This window comes from Schistocerca cancellata, chromosome 8 (genome assembly GCF_023864275.1).
Source record: "Schistocerca cancellata isolate TAMUIC-IGC-003103 chromosome 8, iqSchCanc2.1, whole genome shotgun sequence".
Classification (NCBI taxonomy): domain Eukaryota; kingdom Metazoa; phylum Arthropoda; class Insecta; order Orthoptera; family Acrididae; genus Schistocerca; species Schistocerca cancellata.
In genome coordinates this window covers 495,179,312-495,203,429 of record NC_064633.1, presented here as the reverse complement: position 1 = coordinate 495,203,429, position 24,118 = coordinate 495,179,312, and the positions used below count along the sequence as shown (strand labels likewise).

The window sequence follows — 24,118 nt, the reverse complement described above, 5'->3', positions numbered from 1 at the left end:
TGAAAAAATTTGAGAGATTATGCTAATAGACCATCAAAAGACAATAGATCAATTGTCAGAGATTAATGGGTTACCCCGGAGCTCGGTTCAGTGAATTTGTGGCAGACAGGAGACTGGTTCTTCCGCCATGATAGTGCACTGCACACAGAGTCATCTCTGTTAGACAGTTTTTGCTTAAAAATGGCATGGTTCCGCTGCCCCACGCACTTGACTTGCTTGACCTGGCTCCATGGCAAGCATGAAAAGGGGCATGAAAGGACACCAATTTGACAACATGGAAGAAGTCAAGAAAAAAAACGAGGGAGGAGCTGACAGCTATTTATAAAGATGATGACAAAAAATGTTTCAAACTGTGGAAGCACCGGTGGGATAAATGGGACAAATGTATTACTCATAACAGAGAGTATTTTGAAGGGAATATGGTTGTTTTGTAAACAATTTGAAAATATATAACTTTAAAAAAATAATTTTGGTTTTTTTGGGTACTCCTCATATTACTTATAACAAAACAGTTGTTAGTACATCCAATTCTTTGAAAAGATTTCAGCATGCTGTTCTTTAATTTACGCTACAAATGAGTCTTATTATATGATTTTGCACTCAAAACACTGTCTCTCAGTTTGTGGAGTTACCCCTAAATATGATTCTGTTTGACATAATAGAGTTACCCATTCCAATAAAATGTGTTGTAGTTGTGCAGTTGAAATCTGTTATGACTAAATCTCCCTTAAACCTTCATTGATGTCATGGTCACATTTTGTCATCTCCCATGAAACCATGATCAAATGTTCCTTATCCTATTCCTAATACTTAAATTTATATTCAGTGTTAACAAATATGTCTGTTTAGAAACACTTGCCTTCCTGTTTCCAGCCTGTGTTTTATGTCCTCTCTATTTAGACCACTATCAGTTATTTTGCTGGCCAAATAGCAAAACTCTTCTACTACTTCTAGCACCTCATTCCTAACTTGATTCCCCCAGCATCACCCAATTTAATTTGGCTACATTCAATTACCATTGTTTTACTTCTGTTGCTTTTTGTCTTAAAACTTCTTTTCAAGACACTAACCATTGTTTTCAACTCATGTTTGAAGTCCTCTGTGATCTCTGATGGAATTATGATGTTTATAATTTTTATTCCTTACTAGTTGACAAAACCTACATTGTGTGGTTATTCATTTTGCCAAGTTTCTATTAGAAATGAAAACAAAAAATGAACTGTGTTTGTAGTCAGTATAAAAAAAAAATTCATTTCCATGTATTTGTGAAAACATTAGTACAAAGAAATATGCACAATGTAAAAATATTTAAGTACAGTATCCAATTTAAGAAATGTAGTGCGCAAAATACAAATTCTCTGTAATGTTGATTTAACTCAGGGCTTTATTATACACAGTATTTTTAGTTACATTTTCAGGCAGATGGGCACGACTGCTTCGTATGTCTGCAATGTGATTTTGTAAAAAACTCTGTGGTGATGCCTCTTCACAACTCTATAGACTGCTATTGTTTTCGCCTACAGCCTTTTGTGCTTCGCAGCTGAAAGCTGTCAAAAGCACTGCCAGGAGTCTGAGTTTTCCTTACGTTGATGCGGCTGTAGGAATTTCTTATCAGTACAGAAGAAACGCATTAAAACTTCATTTATCATGCAGAATTATTGCACTCATCTCAATGTTTATGACATCATACCTCCTGAACTGTGATCGGTAGGTGGTTCTTACAAATACAGTGATTGATGCCTGACAGTAAGGCATATATGTACCAACTTTGTTCGAAATCAGTCCATTCTTTTAGGAGGAGATGTGGAACTTACATACATACATACATTTTTATAATATGTATGGATCCTGACCTTAAATTTCCTTCCCAAGTTTTCCTTGGCTTTCTTTATTGCTTGCTTAATGTATGGATTGAATAAGATTGCGACCTTCACAACTACTGCTTCCCTTTCCTATCCCTTGACTTCTATAGCTGCAGTATTTTTACTGCACAAGTCAATGATGAAAGACCTCTTAACTGGGAAAATAAACTGGAGCAGAGGAAGCACAAAAAAATAAAGTGTTTTAATACCTAGTTCATGAAGGAATTACTTTAAAATCTTGGGAACATTTAGCATTGACGTCAATTTTTGTATTTTAAAAATTATAATTAACATTGATAGACCATCAGCTAGCATTTAAGAAAAGGGCATATTTCTGTCCATTCATATCGTGTTTTCCATAAATAACATATATCACACAACATAATGAAGTTGGGAATTCTGCCAAACACCAGCACCGTTCATGCACGATATTTCAACAACATGACACGTCATCTTCATCAGGTGCTGCCTGAGACTGCTCATTGAGTGGAATGGATCCAGCATTTATACCTACTATCTTCACCCTCCACTGTTGGCTCCAGGCATTCAGTCTGAAGTCTGCTCCCACTATCAGCATCCTTAGACATTCCCTATTCCATCTGTGTGCAGTTCTGCCCCCGTTGCATATTCAGCAACTCTACTACAGGATCCCAGGGTCACAATTCATGGGATTTTCTGTCACCTTTATCTCTATAGCCTTCTTTATAACAATGTCTCAGTATCTGGGAGTGTATGTCAGAATCCACATTCCATCACTGTTCATGGAATGATTGAGTTCCAGACAGTGCCCAGCAATGGCTGATTTGGAGGTCGTTGTCATCAGGTGTGCCTCAGGTGTCTACTGTCCTAGATATTTGGCCAATGTATGCCATGCCACATTGGCAAGGTATATTATAAATTGCTCGTTTTCATAGTCTCAGGTCATCTTTCACACTTTGGTAGATGGATAGAACACACACTTGACGTTATGCTTCCTGAAAATCCTGCTGATTCTGGCAGAAATAGATCCACACAGGCCAAGTATGCCACTGACTTTGCCACATATTACTCTCCTTGTAGAACGTGTGGTGGACTGGCTGGTTGAAGGGCCTTCTAACTCTGTTTATCTGTATGTCCATTCTTGCAGAACACTGACTGTTGGTGCTCTACTTCTGCTGTCAAACTATCTGGGAATGACAAGGTATATATCCTCAGGACCAATGTCTTCAGAACACCATTCTTCTGTGCGAGTAATGACAGCTGCTCACTTGCACGTATAAATCAGTGTGTGCAGGTTTGCAGTACACATTGTGGCCAAATGACTCATTTGTTTTCCTTTTGACATGTACATCCAGAAATGGCAACTGGCCATCCTTTACAGTTCCATGAGGAACTTATGAGAGTGTTCTGAAAAGTACTGCCTCTGAATTTTTAATGTGAAAACTGATAAAGCTTTTCAGATAAAACAAATGTTAATAATATTCTACAGCTTTTCTTTTCATGTCTACATAGTTACTGTTTTCTGCCACTAGAGAGCTCTGAACTGTAGAGTGTAAACACATGGAGCACCCTCTTGTTCAGCATGACAATGCAAGACCATACACAAGCACTGCAACATCTGCAGTAATCCACCACCTTGTGTTCACTATCATCAATCATCCTCCATACTTGCTGACTTGGCTTCATCCAGTTTTCATCTGTTTCCAGAACTTAGAGAACACCTTCAAGGAATTCACTTTGATAGCGATGAAGTGGTTCAACAAGAGGTGAGGTTGTGACTCCATTAATAAAGCCAAACATTCTACAGTGACAGTATCAACAAACTGGTCTCTTGTTGGGAGAAATATGTTCATTGTGAGAATGACTATGTTGAGAAATATATATGTAGACATGAAAAATAAAGAAAAGAATTTTCACATAAAATATTTGGAGGCATTACTTTTCAGGAAGTCTTCATAATATTTTGTTGGTGTGTGATAGGATGATCCAGAAACTCATTGGGTCTCTCCCAGTCATGAAGCCAGATCACAAAGGTACCATCCACATACCTGCAGAAGCAAGTGGGTTTGTATCGGACCATCAGTAATGCCTCCTCTTCTTATCTCTCCGTGAATGTTATGGTAACCACTGGAGCCGGAGGGCTGCCCATGCCTACACCTTCTGTCTGCTAGTAATACTGGCTCCCATAAAGAAAATAAGTTGAGATCAGTATATGCCTGAACAGATCCAAGAGAGAATCACCAAATTTCTCTGCAATTACTTCCAGTGGCATCCTAGTGAACAACAGGGGTACCACATGAAAACTGACCATTATATCACATTCTGTGATATGTAGTTGCTTGAAACACTGCAAGAAATCATCCAAGCTGTGGATGGTGTGAACACACTTCCCCACATAAGGGAACAGAAGTTTCTTCAATATCTTGGCTCTTGGATTTGTTGATGCACCAATGTTGCTGACAATTGGGCACAGTGGCATTCCCTCTTTATGTACTTTCAGCGGCCCATGTAGTCTAGTTGGAACTGGTGCTCTCATTCATAGTTGTTTAATGACCTCATCAGGAATGCCAATTTCCTTCAAGAGAGCCATGGTCCTCTTGTCCATTTTGTCCACAGGGTCACATTCCAAACATTAGTATGCATGGTCATTCAGAAATTGTAATCACAATCAATTGCAAAACCATTGTGAAGTTACCTTTGTCTTCTGGCAACATCATAACACTGCTGTCTTAGCAGAGCCTCTTGGATGAAAGCCTCACATCACTTGAGATGTTCAATTTTGGAGACTTTGCCTTGGTGAGTGCCATTTAGGTCACCTGACAAATTTCCTCTGCCACAGTTGGTGGAAGTGTGTTAGCCACTTGCCCCAGGTTTCAGGTATCCTACTGATGAAACCTGAAACGGGCATATTTCTAGGAGTCATTGTGAAGTTGAGACCCCTGCTGAGTACCTTCAAATTTGTTTCATCAAACAACTTGCTACCTAAATTAAGCACAGTGTGAGTTCCCTCCATCTGCTGTGCTTTCATACTCATTCAGTCAAAGTTTGCAGACTATCATGTTGAGCCATCTTTGTTGGCACATTTCACTAGACATCAAGATCCAATGTCTATCCTGTCCCAACCTTCAGCTGCTTAGGAGGCTGTCAGTCCAGGTGAAGGGGCAAAAGCTCCTTGGCTACCACATCTCATCTGTGGTGCATATTATTGAATCCTCTCTCTCTGAAATGCCGTACTCACCCAATCTGTTAACTTGTTCACTGCTGATGTGATGCTTAATCCTGGCAAAAACTGGTACTACTTCTCCATCTTGACATCTCAGCAGGAAACTGAGAGATCTCGGTACCTTTCCTTTCCTCTGTCAAAGCTTCTCCAGCTTCTTGAATGTTTGATATGCCTCTTCCCTGTAGAGTCTCTTAATGTAACTCTTCAGACTTTCCCAGTGATGTATTGACATCTTGAGGTGTCAGGTAGTCTACTGGATATCAGTGCTATTTTGACAGCCCGACTCATTATCTTCATCAGGTGCTACTTGCGGTTGCTCATCATGTGGAACAAGTCCAGTATTTACACCTACCAGGTGTACCGGTATGAAATGAGTGTTTTTTTGTGAAAATGAAACACTAATTTTGAACTGAAAAGTGAAAACATTTTATTCAAAGTACTGACCATTGCTTTCTATACATTTTGACCACCTTTCTGGCAATTTTTGGACACCACACCACTAAAAATGTTAGTCTTTTGAAGCAAACCATTCAGACACCCAATTTTTGACTTCTTCGTAGGAATCAAAGTGTTCCTCAGCCAATGCGAGTCCCATTGCTGAAAACAAATGATTGTTGGAAGGGGCCAAGTCTGGTGAATATGGCAGGTGGGGTAGCAGCTCCCAGCCAACTGTTTTTATTGTATCTTGAACCAGTTTTGCTTTGTGTGCAGGTGCATTGTCATGTAAAAAAATTGTGGCCCATTTTGGTCTTTTTTCGATCAATGCATAGTTCAAATTGATCATTTGTTGTCTGTAGCAATTAGTATTCACAGTTTGACTGGGTTTTAGAAGCCCATGATACACCACACCTTTCTGATCCCACTAAACACAGAGCATTGTCTTCTTGCCGAATCGATCTGGTTTTGCAGTCAATGTTGCTGGTTGTTCCGGATTAACCCATGATTTTTCCCATATAGGATTCTTAAAATAAATCCATTTTTCATTGCCAGTAACAATTTGATGCAAAACTGCTTTTTTTTATGTCTTTGAAGCAAAATTTGACAAATGGTTTTTCGGTTTTCCATCAGTCTTTCATTCAATTCACGTGGCACCCATTTTCCACACTTTTGGATCTTTCCCATAGCTTTCAAACGGTCAGAAATTGTTTGTGTGCAACATTTAGCATTGCTGCCATTTGCTTCTGACTCAAAGTATCATCTTCATCCAATATCGCTTGCAATTCTGCGTCTTCGAACTTTTTTGGTGTTCTTCCACGTTCTTCATTTCTTACATCAAAATCATTATTTCTGAACCACTGAAACCATCTTTTGCAAGTTGCTTCTGATAGAGCATGATCACCACATGCCTCGACAAGCATTCAATGCGACTCTGCAGCACTTTTTTGCAAATGAAAACAAAAAATTAATGCTTTCCGCAAATCATCACTTCCTGGTACAAAATTCAACATTGTTAACACGATGAAAACATATAATGATGTTTGTTCCATGACTTGACGTATACTAAATATCTTTGACAGATGTCATACCAACCAAAAAAAATTAAGGCTTGTTCACAACAAATGTTCCCTATCGACACATTTGTATCTTAACGCTCATTTCATACCGGTACACCTGGTATGTCATCCCCTTCCATGGTCAGTTCCAGGTGTTCTGTCTGCAGTCCACTCCCACTAGCAGTGTCTTAAGGCATACCCTCTTCAGTCCGATGCACCTGTCTGCACACTGGCATTCTGTTTCTGGTCCGATGTGGTTCCAGACATGCCCTCTGCAGTCTGTTCCAGCTAGAAATGTTCTTAGGCATTCCCTCTTCAGTGCAGTGCACCATGCTAAGTGCTGGTGTTTTGTACTGGGTCCAGTGCACCCATTTGCGCACCGTGTTCCAGTTTCAGGTTGGTGCAGTTCTAGGTGTTCCCCATGTCGTCCGCCCCTGCTAGAAGCATCCTGTGACATTATATATTCTTGAATCCTCTCTCTCATAAGAGGCATTAGAGATGGCTAGATAGAAACCCACATGCTTCTTCAGGTGTGTGGATGATACCTTTGTGATCTGGCCTCATTGCAGGGAGACAATCAGTGACTTTCTGGAACATCTTAACTCACACGGCCCCAATTATTTAAGTTCACCATGGAATTGGAAAGGATGGTCAGTTACCATTTTTGGATGTACTTGTCAAAAGAAGAGTAGATGAGTAATTTGGCCACAGTGTGTATAGCAAACCTACACACACTGATTTACACCTGCAAGCCACTGGCTGTCACCAGCCAGAACAGAAAAAGGAATTTTGTAGACAGGGTCTACAGGGCACACTCGTTGTCAGACCTAGATAGTTTGGTGACAGAAACAGTGCATCTACAATCAATGTTCTCCAAGAACAAATACAGATTCAGAAGGTCCTTCAACCAACCACACTGCCACACAGTCTAGAAGAAGAGCATGAAGAGGCAACAACTGCGACATTCCTGCACTATGTGGGATGTATTTTTGCCAATATCAGCAGGATTCTCAGGAAGCATAATGTTAAGTGTGTGTTCTGTCCACCTACCAAAATAAGAGGACCACTGGAAAGTGTGAAAGATGACCTGGGAGTATGAAAACCAGGAATTTATAATATGCCATGCCAATGTGGCATGTTGTACATTAGCCGAACAACTCGGACAGTGCATATCAGATTCAGACAACATCAAAGACACACCCAACTAAGGCAGGCAACTAATTCAGTCATTTCTGAGCACTATGAAAGTCAATCATTCCATGAACTATGATAAAATGATGGTTCTGACACAGACACCCAAATACCGGGACATTGTTATAAGGGAGCCTGTAGAGGTAAAGCTGATGGAAAATCTCACAAATTGCAACACTGGGTACCAACTCAGTAGATCCTGGGAGCCCCTACTGAAGTTGCTGAAGATGCAATGACAGCACCAGCAGAGCTCCACAAAAAGAAGAACTGAGGGTGTGGACATGGGGAACAAATCCCCAACAGTCTACCAGGGGCACCGGATTGAAGATGGAATGTTGCAGGATGCTTCTAGCAGGAGCTGAACACATAGGTAATACAAAGAACTGCACCCAACCAAGCAGAAGTGCACTGGACCAAAGATAAAATACCAGGATAAGGATGCTGCTAGTGAGAGCATTGCAGAGAACCAACCATGGAGGCGGGAAACATTATGTACAAATATTGGATGCATTCCACTTGACAAGCAGCCTCAGGTAGCATCTGATGAAGATAATGAATCACACTGTCAAAATATCGTGCATGGATGACCCTGATATCCGGCAGAATACCCAACAGCTCAAGATGTCAACAGTCACCGGGAAAGTCTGAAGAATTGCTAACGTTCTGCATTACCAGGCAGAAGCAGCTACTGCAGGCTGCTACTGTGAAGTATCATAACAACCAATCATAATTAATGCTAATCTACTCCCATTTTTAATTCACAGAATTACTTCTGCATTACTGTTCAATGTATTACAAATCAGAAAATTATTTGTGTTAGTATAAAAGAAGCTACTCTGGAAAACAAAGATATTGCTCTACCTCCTATAATAACAAGACACTGTTTTATTTACCATGCCACACTACCCACTCATGTAACTTTCCTTACTTGAGGGGTCACTGTAAGTCCTGTATCATGGAAAAGTTAGTAGTAATATGCTGAATATTAGCACTAGTGTTAACTGGAATTTACATCCTCCAGTGCAAATATTCTGATAAATTGTAGAAGTAGTAGTACATTATTACTACTACTTACTTTATTATTGAATAAGTGATAATTTGCAATTTTGTGCTTGATGTCTGCTGACAACTGGTTAAAGAGCTTTATGTCATACTATGTATGCTGAACAAAATCAAACATGGAAACTCCAGGTACAAATATCAACAATGTAAGAAACTATAGAGTGCTACTGGTTATTTCAGTAATAAAAAAGTGTGGTGGCAGTTGGTATAAACACAGCCCACAATACCTCCATTATCAACAAATCTTTTTGAAACTGTTGCTGAACCCCCATAAATTCTTAATTATATTAATCTTGCTGAACCTGAATGACTAAATAATAAAAGATGATTCATACCAGAAAATATATCCATGGATCAGATGACGAATCCAGTGAATTCAATACCCTCATTTTTCCCTCTGCTGAACAGTTCCACGTAGTATCATTACTGCAGCTTAGAGCAGCCACCAGTGTGACATTGGTCTGTCTAGTCTCCTCTGCAGTACTAGCAGCTATCTACAGAAAAAAGTAGTGTATTATGAAAGCCATGTACAGTAATGATTGTTATTGGTCTTCCAGTAGTATAAGACACATAAATGTTGTTAACTGAATGAGCGATTCTTACAATTAAAAAGAACAGGACACCAGGAATAAAGATTATTACAATACAGGGTGTGAGAGGAATTGAGAGTCTTTTTTTAATCACTGCCCACTGCCAAGTTCCCAGATCCACCTACAAGGACAGTCCTTACCTGAGCAAGATGACTTCCTGCTTTTCCAAATGGAAAGAGTCGAAGCTAGGCCAATGATAATAGGCAGGCAATGCGAAACAAACATTCACTATTGAGATTTTTATACCTAACATGCAATTACTTTCTCTGGAGAAAAAGAAAGAGAAGAAATAGAAATTAAATGTTACTGAAAGAAACCACAAACAGTTGCAAATTATTTGAAAAAGCACTTGTTGTCCATGATAATTAGTTTGAGACAGGTACTAGGATTGGAGTTATAATTGTATTGCTGCTCCACATCATTCTGACCATTGCCAGCAACTGTAGTAAGACACGTCTGTGTTAAAATAATGGTAGCAGTTATTTTGTTACTTTAAAAATCAAAGAACAACACTTACTTACATTTGTTTAGATAAATATCCCAGTGATAATATTTATTATAAATTGTGATGTAAAATGTGTCAATTAGGAAAAAAACTACATGTTTCTTACAAAACAGATATCTGTATCACTACATGTTTGCCATTTACAGATCTGTTCCTGGCATAGTGTCAGGATACTGTGGATGTCCTTATATTTATATTCTTGGGCAGATGTCCCCTCCGTTTGACTGTGGGTGCCATGGTCTTAGGTGGCTGGCATGAGAGAAGAAAGGTGAGGGTGGGCCAGTAGCATAGGGGTAAGCCAGACGTTGTGCTCTAACCTCTGCATAGATTTTCTAGACCTATCTTTCATTCTAGCCTCTGCTGGACATGCTCTCAGTGTATGGCCACTAACATGGAATTCCATCTCACTCTTAGTTGATAACATTTGTCCCTCTTATTCCTTTATTATGCTTCCCCAATAGCCACTTATTTGGCAAATCATCTTGGTCTTCTCAATATTAAACATACAGTGTATTCTTCATCTAAATTGTACTCTGCCACTGTTGATTTCTCTGTGTGTACTTGACAAACACATCTAATGTGTTCCTCATAGCATTTTGCGATACGACACAATGGTAGCCACATTCACATGGGATGCTACATATTCCACGTAGGTGGAGTTTCAGAGGTTCCTTACAGAGCTAAGAATATCTTTCACCTTCAACAGTGTTTGGAAGACAGTTTTGATGTTTGATTTCCCAAGCAGACTTGCGATGTTGGCTGAGAGAGGCCCCATTTAAAGTAGAAAGCCAGACTCTTGTCTCCTTCCAATTCTGTCTGGTTTGTTGCATATTTTTAATCCTTGAAGGCCCTTCTGCTCTGTGCCAATGCACCCATTTTGACAGGACACTTTTGTGAGGTGTTGTACATTAGTTGTGAGACTTTGTATGTGATGCACCTTCACATATGACGTGCATAATTTCAGAGATCACGCATCATACAGTTCATAGGCCCACGTATAGAGGCCACATGGATTGACTTCCTGTTGCACTCTGGTGAGCCGCCAAAGAAACATCAACATTTAAGTGATTGCAAATGAGTGCATGGTCTATTCTGTAACCTGTATTACTGTTGTCCAGTCAATGTGTTAAGTGCTATGCACACCCAGTTCTTCAATGCATCTTATGTGTTGCTCTATAAAATACTATGTTCCATAAATCAAGTTTGTTCTTGCTACAGTGAACTTGGCGATGAGTGAGGGCTATGTTTTCTCCACGTCTTAGTGTCAGTGCTAAGTCACCTGATGAACATTTGATGGAAGAAATACTCCAACGTATCACTGCCCAGCAGTAAGCTTTCATAGAACAACAGCAGGCTCTCACCATCAGTCTCAATTAGGTAACATCTGCATGTCAACAGCAGGTTACTCTCCCATCAATGCAAATGTCACCCCTTCTGGCCTATGGAGAACCGACTGAAGATTGGGACTCCTACAAGTCACAGTTATGCCAACATTTCCAAGTTTTTTGTGTGGGCAGTGCTAACCTGTGTATGACTTCCTTTCCTAGTTTTCACAGCTCATTTATCAATTGTTGTGCCAACTTGTGCTTTTGCAAGAACCAGCCAGGGTGTCATTTGATGAAATGTGCAAGTTTCTCTCAACCTATTACTGTGACAGAATGCATGTCACTGTGATGCATGTAGAATTTTAACATTATTAGAGATGCCCAGGCCAATCTTAAAAAGTTTGGGCAGTAGAATTATATGGGTTGAACCATCATTGTACCCACCACGAGTCCTACACTGATCACATAGTGTGTGATGTTATTATTCATGTGGCCCCAGATAGAGAAGTCTGTGAAAAAGCATTTCATTGTGAGAATCTGACACTTATGGATGTGCTCAATATAGCACAATCCTTTGAAGTGTCATGTGTCACAGGTGACCAGATTGTTGTATGTGGAGAGGTACAGGAAATTGCTCAGTCAACCCCTGTTAGGCATGCTACAAGTGTTCAGAATGATAGGGAAGCTGTTGCAGCAGTACAGTCTTTGCCTCAGTGCCGCATGGGGCAGCATCGGTTACATCCACAGCACAACAGGCCGTGTCACAGCAGTGGCCGCATGCCCCCTACCATCTCACCCATACTGCTTTGTCCAACATGAGCATGCTGTGTCCCCTAAGCATTTGGCTGTTTGCACAATATGTCAAAAGAAAGGCCACATTTCATCAGTGTGCAACTCCTCTTCAAATGTGGCAGACACAATAATACCAATGGACATAAACTCTATCTCTACAATGACTGTCCCCCTGAATAAATTGTTTATCAATTTGCATGTGTTTAATAAACTGCTAAAAATGTAAGTGGACATAGGAGCTGCAGTGACTTTAGTAAATGCACAAATGTACATGGACTTTGGCTGCCTTCCCCTCACACGGGTTTCATGGAAGTTGATTAGCTACAATAAACAGCAGATTCCAATCCTAGATCTGTTCACCACTCCTCTCTCATACAAATATGTTGTTCATCCTCTCACCTTCCTTGTGAATCATTTCCCTACTGCAGACCTGTTCGGCTTAAATGCATGTAATGCTTTCCGTTTCTCCATTGCTGATGAGATAAATTTGGTGTTAGATCAAGTTATGTGTCAGCATCTAGAGTCCCTCTGCTCTGTGTTTTCATCTTTGTTTCTTTCAAGATCCCAAAATTATGGCACATGGCACACATGATTGCAATACTAAAACCTGGAAAGTCACCAATGGATCCAAAGAACTTCAGGCCAATATCTCTCCTTTGTCATCTCTATAAGAGCCTAGAGAGAATGATTCTTCACCACCTAACTGTGGTAGTTGATCCACTTCTTATCTCGCAGCAAGCTGGCTTTAGATTAGGAAAGAATTGCACCTCGCAAATCCTTATTTTTCTCAGTTCATAGAAGATGGCTTTGAGCAGAAAAAGATAACAGGTGTAGCTATTGTTGACCTTTCGGCGGCCTTTGACACCATAAACCACAGAGTGTTACTGCACAAAATCTACAACCTGACTAATGACTACACGTTGACGAGGATAATTGCAACACTCCTACAGAATCAACATTTTTTTATGGACTTCCAAGGAAAACACAGCCAATGGAGAACTCAAAAGAACGGTCTCCCTCAAGGAAGTGTACACTAATGATCAACCACAGCTTCAAGGATACAAAAGCTTCATATACACCGATGACCTTGCTCTCACTGCCCAGGGCAATTGGTTTGAAGATGTAGAGATAATGCTTACAAATGGTCTACAGCAGCTTGGTACTTACTATGAAAAGAATCATCTCGCACCCAATCCTAAGAAAACGTAAGTGTGTTAATGCCATCTGAAACATAAACAAGCCGACAGGAAACTTGAAATATTCTGGAATGGAGTTGCACTAGAATATTGTTCCCACCCCAGGAATTTGGGTGTCACTCTCGACCACACACTGACCTACAAGGAACATTGTCTGAAGCTGAAACTGCCTTCTTCGGAAACTGGTGGGATCAAACTGGGGTACTCATCAACAAACATTAAGAACAACAGCTCTTGCCTTATGCAATTCTGCAGGAGAGTATGCTATCCCAGTGTGGTACAATTCAGTACATGCAAAGAAGGTTGATGTAGCCTTAAATGACAGCTGTAGGGTCATTACAGGCTGTCTAAGGCCAACCACCATGGAAAAAGTTCAGTGTCTTGCTAGGATTGCTCCATGTAACATCAGAAGAGAGGTCACCACTAACATTGAGAAGCATAAATCAAATACAGTGACCTGACATCCGCTCTTTGGACATCAACCTGCCAAGCCAAGACTGAAGTCCAGGAATAGTTTCCTAACAACCTCACAGCCCTGCGGCTATCTGACTCACCAAGTGGAAAGAAAGATGCCAACACCTGTCAAACTGGATGATACCACAAGAATCGCTGCAGCCTGGACACATGGAGAAGGGGGTCATCTGGAAGTCCTCGAACAGACTCCGGACCGAAGTCGCAAGATTGAGGGACAATTTCCTTAAATGGAACTTTCAATTGCTTTCACAACACTGTGCAAATGCGGTGAATTGCAGACAACCCAGCATCTCTTCAAATGTAACTCATGACCAACCAGCTGTAGCATGAAGAACTTAACATCTGCAGCACCCAATGCTATCAAAGTTGCCCAGTTCTGGATGAATACTGTATAGTTTTCTTTGTATGTATTGTATGTGTGTTCATTTTAGTGTACTTCTGACATGAATAAAGAAAGATCTTTGTTTTCTCCTGGTCTTGGCTGTATTACCAGTTTTCAGGCCCACATTACCATAAAAAAGTCAGCCCGTTCTCATTTCTTTTGGGCGCAGCAGGTGCCTATCATGTTTTGTGACTCTGTCAAGGCTGAATTAGACCATTTGACATTGCTTGATGTCATTGACCCTGTTTCCTCCAGTGAATGGGCTACACCACTCGTCTTCATTAAGAAGCCGATGGGTGAGCTTCGCCTCTGCGACAACTTCATTGTTACGATTAATGTACCACCCATAATAGACACCTACCCTTTGCCCCATCCTGGTGAGTTGCTCACAAAATTATCAGGTGGCCTCTACTTTGTTGGAAACATACCTCCAGATCCCCTTGGATGAGGCTACTAGGCACCTTCTTGTAGTCAACACACCTTTCAGCCTATACCAATATCAGCATTTGCCTTTTGGCATCACCAGCACACCCACAGTTTTTCAGCATTTTTTAGGACAGCTCATAGCCTCTGTGGTCCACAGCATCAATGACTTTGACAACATCACTGTTTTGAGTTCTTCCACCTCAGACTACCTTGTTTTCTGTTCGCAGTCTGCAGGTCTCAAGTGCAGCCTTACCAAATCTCAATTTTTTCAGCCAACAACTGAGTACATAGGTTTTGAAGTTTCTCAAACAGGGGTCAGGCCATTGCATCACCATGTTGATGCAATTGTGGCTTTGGCACAGCTGACGTCTGTTAAGGAACTGCAGACATTTCTAGGTAAAGTTGCGTGCTACCGTAAGTTTTTGCCAGGCCCAATCACTGTTGCTCAGCCTCTGCGTGTGCTTTTGCATAAAAATGTGCTTTTTCTGATCCCCAGCTGACTGAGCATTCATTTCACTTAAATATAAGCTTCAATCTGCCCTGTGTCTGGCCACTTTTCAGCCAGGTCAGCATCTCGTGTTGGCTACAGATGCCTCTTAGCAAGAGCTGGTGCACAAATATGTGGGTAGCACTGAACAACCCATTGCTTGTGCTTCTAAGACTTTAACTCCCACACAGCAGCGGTATTCTCTGATTGAAAAGGGCGCTTTAGTGATTGTATTCACCTTCAATAAGTTTCATGTCTTGTTGTATGGTTCTAAGTTCCATTTAATCACTGATCGCAAGCCATTGGTTGCTCTTTTCAACCATTCAACTTCTGTGCCAGATAAGGCAGCACATCATTTGCTGCAGGGGCTCTCTTCCTCTCCTGTTATCACTATCAAATCCATTACTGGCCAACAGTGCAACATGCCAATCCTCAAGCCTTATCTCGCCTTCCAATCAGGCTGGACCTGGCCTTCAATCAGAATGAGTCACCTTGTTTTTATTTAGATACTGAGAACCAGAGTGCACTTGATAGTTTTCCCATCACTAGTACCAGAACATCAGCCCTTACCATGGATCCTGTACTTAGTCGGGTCCTTTCTTTTGTGCAGCATGATTGACTGGAGAAACCCCCAAGCCATGCCTCGGATCCCTTGCTTAATTACTTCTCCTTCCAGCACCACCTCTCTATGTTTGATGGGGTTCTTTCGTTAGCTATGGAAGACGCTGTCCCCCGGTTACGATTCCTGCTTCCTTACGATATAATGTACTCCGGTTTCTGCTTGTCATTCATTGGATGCCTCTCACACCAAAGCTCTGTCCCAATGGAATGTGTATTCACTGGTCATAGATGAGGATATTATGTGGATTCTGACCACTTACACTCACTGTATTCAGCAACAGGCAGCCCGACAGGCATCTATTTCCCCCGTGGCAGCACACGTGGGAGCATCTACATGTCAGTTTTGCTGGGCCTTTCCTAAATCAGTATTGGCTCATTGCAGTGGATGCCTATTACAAGTTTCCCTACATGTCCCATTGTCCGTCCATGTCCATGGCAGATACTATTCATCCCTGTCTAAGATTTTTGCAACTGAGCGTCTTTGGAATATTGTGGTTACAAACAATGGCCCCCAGTTTATTTCTTGAGAATTTGCATCTTTTTGTCAGACTAGAGGTGATTGCCATCTCACAACTCCACCATTTCATCCTCAGTATAATGGTAAGACTGAACACATGGTTTGGACATTTAAAATTCAGATGCAGAGATATACATCCGGCAGATCCCCTGAGGTAGCTTGAGACCAATTTCTGAGTTTGTACTGTTTCACTCTGGTGAGGACAATAGCCTGGCAGAGCTGTTATATGGATGCCAACTACAGAACCCCCCTCCTTCACCTTCTGCATCCAATACCACGTCTGCCAGCGTCACTGGCTCCATAACAGCTCCAGCTGGGTGCACCTGTCTGGCCTCATGGTTTCGGCCGTTGGCCAAACTGGGTTTGTGCCATCCCTGACAGGTGGATGTCCCATCACTTCCACCAGCTGCAACTGCACAAGGTGGGGTCCATTCCAGAAGGCCCACTGGCTCCACCTCCCCCATCAGCTCCAATACCTGTTCCTATATCACAGACAGATCGTTCATACTGCAGTGGGGGATGCTGAATGGAAGATCCCCACTCCTTGACTGCCATCACCAGTGCAGTTCCTGTTGCACCTGACACCATAGCCAGTGCCACCTCTGTTGCTGGATCCTATATGGCCGTTGACTCCAACACCCCACTGATGCCTCTGGCACCAACCACTGAGCTTGAAAAGAACATCGTTATGGAGATGCCATCCCTGGTACTGCCCTACAGCCTCTCACAAGATGGTTGACGACGTGGTAAAATGCCTCCTCATCACTTCCGCCCCTGCATGTTAGTGACTGCTCACCACATGCTGCAGCAACCCCCATTGTTGGGCAATGAAATGGACATAATTGCCATCATTGGTGTTTTCCATGACTTGTAATCTCAATCTCAGTGACTTTTGAGATCAGTGCCTTTTTCCATGGTACAAGTGCTTTTTGGATACCAGTGCTTTTTTCCTGTACAATGTATTTTTCTGTGCCTAGTGTTTTAATGTGTGTGTGTGGTTTTCCTAACTCTTAGAAGGGAGGACTGATGTACCTTCACTCATGACATGTGCAGTTTCAGAGACCACACCTCCATACAGTTCACAGTCCCTCTTACAGAGGCTATCAGGCATGTTCTGACAAGCCACCAGAGGAACAGTATTAGTCAAGTGTTCTGTAACCTGTATTACTGTTGCTCAGTAATTTGTTGAGTGCTACACACAGTCTATACTTCACTGTATCTTACATGTTGCTCTATGAAGTACTATGTCTCATAAATGATGTTTTTTTGTTCTGTACACTGTGTCACAGATGATATGCGCCCTATGTACCAGTGATCAGCACTGTACACCTCTGCACCTGATGGTTGCAGCTCATTGCATACAGCTATTGGTTTATGAAGATCTTCTTGATAAAAACTGTGTTTCTTAGCATAGTTAGCCTCCTTTCTTACTGCAACATCCAAGAAAGGTAAATATTTATTCTCTTGAAGTGTACTAGCAGATGCTGAGCTGAGCAGATGCACCAGAAACAGTAGCAAAGCAGCAGTTGTCTGATACACAGTAATTTAGTTTAGTTTCTGTTTCTTTTTTCTTCTTCTTCTTCTTCTTCTTCTTCTTCCTTCTTCTTCTTTTACTTTCTTCTGCACAGAAATAAGCTATACCTGTTTATTTTACTGTGTAGACTAGTTGTCAGGAAATTACTGTAAGATGGAGCCCCTTAGGGAAATAGCGTACAGGGCTGGAAAGAAATCCAATGTGCACTTGGTTTGTCTACCGGGTGGCCTCATCCAAGATGTGGAGGCAGCCTTGCTTGCGGCTATTGAGTGTATGAGGTGCAGCTGTCTGCAAGTAGTTGTTCACGTCAGCACCAATGATGCCTGTCGCTTGGGTTCTGATGCGATCCTCAGTTTGTACAGGCGGCTGGCAGATTTGGTGAAGACCGCTGGCCTCGCACGCGGGGTGCAAGCAGAGCTCTCTATTTGCAGCATCATTCCCAGAGTGGATCAGGGTCCTTTGGTTTGGAGCCGAGTGGAGGGTCTCAACCAGAGGCTTCGTCAACTCTGTGACGGTCTTGGCTGCAGATTTCTAGACTTGCGCTATTGGGTGGTGTAATGGATCTGGGAGATGTTATTTTTTTTACTGTATTTGTCGATACCGAATTGTAAATATTTTCTTATATTTTTGTCAGGATTTATTATAATTTGTCTTATTATATGTTAATTTACTTCTGTTTTTGAGAGTAAAAGCATATTGATTACTATTAGAAAATGTATCGAAGAATAGCAAAGAGACTGATTACAGGTGGAAACTTGTGAATTGTGTAAAATATCTTTGACGTTGGAGTCGTCTTTGACTATAGTCAGTCGGCAGCTTAAGGTTGGCAGCTAACTCTTGGTGTGTGTTGACGGAAGAACAATGTGAAGGTCGCTGTCATAAATAATTTTGAATTATGTTACTATTATTTTTGTATTAACTAAAAAGAAGAAATTACATTTGAAGAAACTGTATTTGAAACACCAAAATGAGAGAAACACGTTGAACCACGTCAATTCTGCAACCAACAAAGATGCATTGTGGAATCATACTTAGACAACTGAAGCCAAGACTAATATCGCCGTGTAAACGTCTAACCGAAAAGGTACTGTCACGAAATATGGCAAATTTAAGTAAATAAAAAAAATAGTGAGCATATTTTTAACTTGTGTCTCAGCCGGGGAAACAATATTTCAATTGTGGACTGTAGCCGGGATGCTATATATTTCAATTGGGGGACTTCAGCCGGGATGCTACATATTTCAATTGGGGGCTCAGCCGGGATTGCCGTATTTCAATTGGGGGCGTCAGCCAGGATATTGTGTTCACGAGATCTTCAATAGTGCTATGAGGAAGAAAATTTTTGTGTGTTAATACCAGTTTCTTCAGAATGTGTGTTACAGTATTTGTGTTCATCGGGAAGTAAAAGTTTTGGAGAAGAAATGTTTCGGCAAAAAATATAATTTTCGACAGAAGAAAATACTTCAAGAATTTTGGTCAACAATCACATGGATGGAAAACGTGGTTTTGCAACAGTAGAAGAGTGTTCCAGATTAAGTGACGAAACCCTCGTATTTTGTTAAAACAATATTTTTATCTTGTTTTATATTGTTGTGTATAAATTTTTGTTCTTCACAATGACTTATGAGATTTTCGAGAGTATTGTGCCTAAAGTAGAAAGTAGTAATTTAATAGACTTCGAACATCAGGACAGGTCAAATGAAAGAGAAAGAACCGACCAATTTGATTTAACAAGTTTTCTTGTAAATTTCACGAAAGAAATTAAACAATCAGTTGACGACAATAAGACTTACTGGGATGAAAAAATTGATAACATTTTGTTGCAAGTCCAAGCAGTCAATACCCAAGTGGGTGAGCTTTCAAACAGAGTTGGCAGTGTTGAGGAAAAAATTGAATCTGTGGAAGCAAAAGTAAATGAAATTGATGCTAAATTGAGCGGTGAAATTAATACTGTAAAAAATGAGTTACTGGTAGATAGGGAAAGAAATTTAATGGATTTTAATGAGATAAAAGGGGATATTAAAAATTTGGATGAGAATACAAAAGTTTTAGTAAAAAATGTAGAACAAAAAACTGACAATCGTTTGGTTACTCTAGAAGAAAAAGTAGAATGCAGTGATTCAGAAAACAAAAAATCTGTCAAAGAACTCAGCGAAAAAATTGAAAGTTTTAACATTGAATTTCAAAGCAAAAATTACAATGTCAACACATGTAATCTTGTATCTAATATTCCAGTGAAGCACTTTTCGGTAGATGGACCCTTACATCCCGTTGATTTTATGCAGTATTGTAAGGATTGTTTTTTACCTCACTCAACAGATGAGATAAAAATTAAATTTGTGAAAAAATTCTTGGAAGGGGAAGCTTTGACTTGGGCAAACCAGATTGTAACTTTGGGGATGATCTTTTCAGAATTTGAATCAAAATTCCTGGAAAATTTTTGGGATGATCTTAAACAAACTAGAATCAAAAGTGAATTTTTGAATGGGCGAAACTATAGAGAATCAGATGGGAGCATGAAACAATTTTGCAAAAGTGAACTTCAAAAACTTATTCATTTAACAAAACCTTTGGATGACTTGATCAAAATTGATACCTTAAAGAGAAGATTGCCATCAGCAATGCAGTTGAGTTTAGTTCATTGTCCTGATAGTAATGTAGAGCAGTTTCTCAATTATATTGATAAGTTGGATAGGATAACAACACGAACACACAGTGGGTTTACTCTGAAAGGTAATGGTCAAAATTGGGGAAATGACAACTTTCAAAAAAGGGAACAAAACAATTATCATGGCGTCAGTCAAAATACAGGGGGATATAACAATTTTGAAAAGAAGGACCATAATTTTTATCCAAAACAAGAACAACATTTTCGCGTTAATAATCAACAAAATAGAGAACACTTTAGGGATCAAAATCACAGAAATTTTGTTAGAGATCAGTACAATAGAAACTACCAACAATCAGGTAATGTTTGGCATAGGAATGGGAACAGAAATGTTGATCAGAGACATTGGCAGAACCACAATCAGCAGTTCAAGCAGGAACAAGTTGTAATTCAGGAAACAAAAAACGAGTAGACGCCCCCTTGAAGGTCCGCAAGGTTGAGGCAGAAGGTGAGCATGATGAAAGGACCAATGGATGTGACTATCATAAACCCAAACATGACATTTCCAAACCTAAGCTATCACATGAGGTCATTAGTTGTTACTTATTGAAAAAATTTCAAGAGGAAAATAATGATGATATTGATAAAGATAAAATTTTCAGTACACAAGAACATACAGTAGATAAAAGTAATTGTGATTCATTTAATTTAACAGAGTTTTACACTTGGGCAGAAAAGAACAACACTTTGTCAGATGATGTAATTTGTAGTAGTTCAGAGATGTGTGTGAATGAAAGAGAGAATGCATGCTGTGAGAATGAAAATATTGGTGAAAGGGATCTGGTAACTTTAGAAAGGGGAAATAATATTTTGGGGGATAATTTGAATGTGTATGACCTGAATATGTATAATGATAATGATGTTGATGATAAAGATGATTATGATGGTAATGGTATTGATGATAATGTTGAAGAAAGGTGTTTCATTAGTTTAAATAGGGAGTTGGGTATACACATGGTTGAAAATGGATTAAATAGTGAGAATATTATAGAAATTCCCAGGGATGTTACCAGGATGAATAAAGGTTGCAAGCTGGGTGTATGTAAAAGTGTGAATTTAGATGTTGTTGATAAAGAATCTGACTACACAAATAATGATGACACATGTATAACTTCTAGCCTAAGTGAAACTTTTACAGATACTAATGACACACACACATTTCTTAATAATCTATGGCTGAACAGTGAAACTATTTCTTTTGACAAGAACTTTAGAAAGATGCTTATTAATGTATGTGAAACTGTATGTCCTGAGTGGTGGAAAAAGATGAGATATTTTATTTTTGAAAAACTGAAGGATAAGTACTTCAATAGTATACAATGTGATTTGGATGAAAATTCTTGGCTATTTAAGATAATAGAGAGTACTAATGACAATTTTGTATCTTGTGCAAATTTTATAACTTTGACAAATAATACATGTAATGATATACCATATGATTCTGATAAGTATAGGTTTGGGGAAATTGAAAGTGATTTATTACATGAGGATACAGGTTCTGAGAACAGTGATCAATTTTGCAGTCCTTATATAAAAGTTCAAATTGGGTCATGGATTGGTAAATGTTTAATTGATACAGGAAGTGAGATCTCGGGAATATCTGAAAGGTTAAGCAAGAAATTGAAAGTGGGGAAAGACTATGTTGAAATGCCAGTTGTTGGGGTAAAGATAAAAGGTGCTACTGGGAAGAGCAGTAAATTGGTAAAAAGCCAGGCTTTAGTGACATTTTTAATTGAAGGCAAGTTGTTCACACATGGATGTTTTGTAATTCAGGAATTTAATGAGGATTTTCTTTTGGGTATGAATTGGATAGTAAAAGTAAATACAGCATTTGATTGGGTTGGAAGAAAACTTTTGATAGAAACTAGTGAAAGGGAATACATTCAGACAAATTTTGTGAACACACTTGGTGATCAGAGTAATGGAAATTTTGACAGTATCAATTTACTAAAAGAAAATAGATTGGAGAATATTGAAACTCATAGATTTGATACTGATGAAGTTGAATTTGGGAATTTAGTAAATTTGAAAATTTCAGAAACACAAAATTTATCTGGGGAGCAAAAACAACAGTTAGAAAATCTGCTGTGGGAATACAGTGATGTTTTCAGTGACATACCTGGAAGGGTAAAGGGTTATCAGTGTGAGCTTCAGGTAAAACCTCATGAACCATTTTTCATAAAACCATACAGTATTGCAATATCAAAAAGACCTGCTGTTGAGAAAGAGCTGAAAAAGATGGAAGGATGTAATGTAATAGAAAGGAGTATCAGTGCATATAATAATCCTCTAGTAGTAGTTTCGAAAAAATATGATAGAGTAGAATTGTATAAACAGAAATCATAATTTCAAAATTTAAATAACCTATTTTCATCTAAAGCACAAGTCCTCCACTGGAATATGCTTGTTAGAACAAAACGACCTGTACAACCAAGTATGTATATTTGCATGTATAAATTAATAATTTGAAGTCACATGTTAATTGAAACTGATGAAAAAACACTGTTGTAACAAAAAATGAGAGAAAGATTTATTTTTACTTTTTTACAAAAAAAAAAGTCTCCATAGTGAGCATTTCTGAATTTTTCTAATTTTTGGAAGCTAAGTCTTCTCTGTGGGTGAAGGCATGCATGTGAGGACATGCGTGCAAAGGTATAAGTTTCAAAACCAATTTTAGATAAAGCCTCATGATATATGAGCAGTTTATTGTTGTTTATACTGATGTTGTGGGGAGCAAAAGTACTCTTCACAAGAATGTGACTTGTAGTAATATTGTAGTAGAGAAGAAAGTGTACATAAATAATTGCAAAAAATTTAGATAATACTGATGTATCTTTAGCTGTACTAAAAGAAGAAAATCATAAGCAAAAAAAATACAAAAAACAAAAAAAAAACCATGACTAATAAAAAATATAAAAATTTAAAAAAAAATCAGAAGTTAAAAAAATATATATATATATATATATATATATATATATATATATATATATATATATATATATATATATATATATATATATACCTAAAAACAAAGATGATGTGACTTACCAAATGAAAGTGCTGGCAGGTCGACAGACACACAAACGAACACAAACATACACACAAAATCCAAGCTTTCGCAACAAACTGTTGCCTCATCAGGAAAGAGGGAAGGAGAGGGAAAGACGAAAGGATGTGGGTTTTAAGGGAGAGGGTAAGGAGTCATTCCAGTCCCGGGAGCGGAAAGACTTACCTTAGGGGGAAAAAAGGACGGGTATACACTCGCACACACACACATATCCATCCACACATATACAGACACAAGCAGACATATTTAAAGACAAAGAGTTTGGCCAGAGATGTCAGTCGAGGCAGAAGTGCAGAGGCAAAGATGTTGATGAATGACAGGTGAGGTATGAGTGGCGGAAATTTGAAATTAGCGGAGATTGAGGCCTGGTGGATAACGGGAAGAGAGGGTATATTGAAGAGCAAGTTCCCATCTCCGGAGTTCGGATAGGTTGGTGTTAGTAGGAAGTATCCAGATAACCCGGACGGTGTAACACTGCGCCAAGATGTGCTGGTCGTGCACCAAGGCATGTTTAGCCACAGGGTGATCCTCATTACCAACAAACACTGTCTGCCTGTGTCCATTCATGCGAATGGACAGTTTGTTGCTGGTCATTCCCACATAGAACGCTTCACAGTGTAGGCAGGTCAGTTGGTAGATCACGTGGGTGCTTTCACACGTGGCTCTGCCTTTGATTGTGTACACCTTCCGGGTTACAGGACTGGAGTAGGTGGTGGTGGGAGGG

The 24,118-nt window shown here is 39.7% G+C and overlaps 1 protein-coding gene across 1 annotated transcript in view; it reads right to left on the bottom strand.

The window, feature by feature from the left end:
- The window catches only part of LOC126094802 (uncharacterized), a 54,505-nt gene that overhangs the window by 9,643 nt on the left and 20,744 nt on the right, over positions 1 to 24,118 (bottom strand). Inside the window, exon 3 of the mRNA XM_049909370.1 lies at positions 9,146 to 9,304. Within this exon, the coding sequence (XP_049765327.1) occupies positions 9,146 to 9,304 (159 nt within the window). The remainder of the gene's footprint in view (positions 1 to 9,145; positions 9,305 to 24,118) is intronic.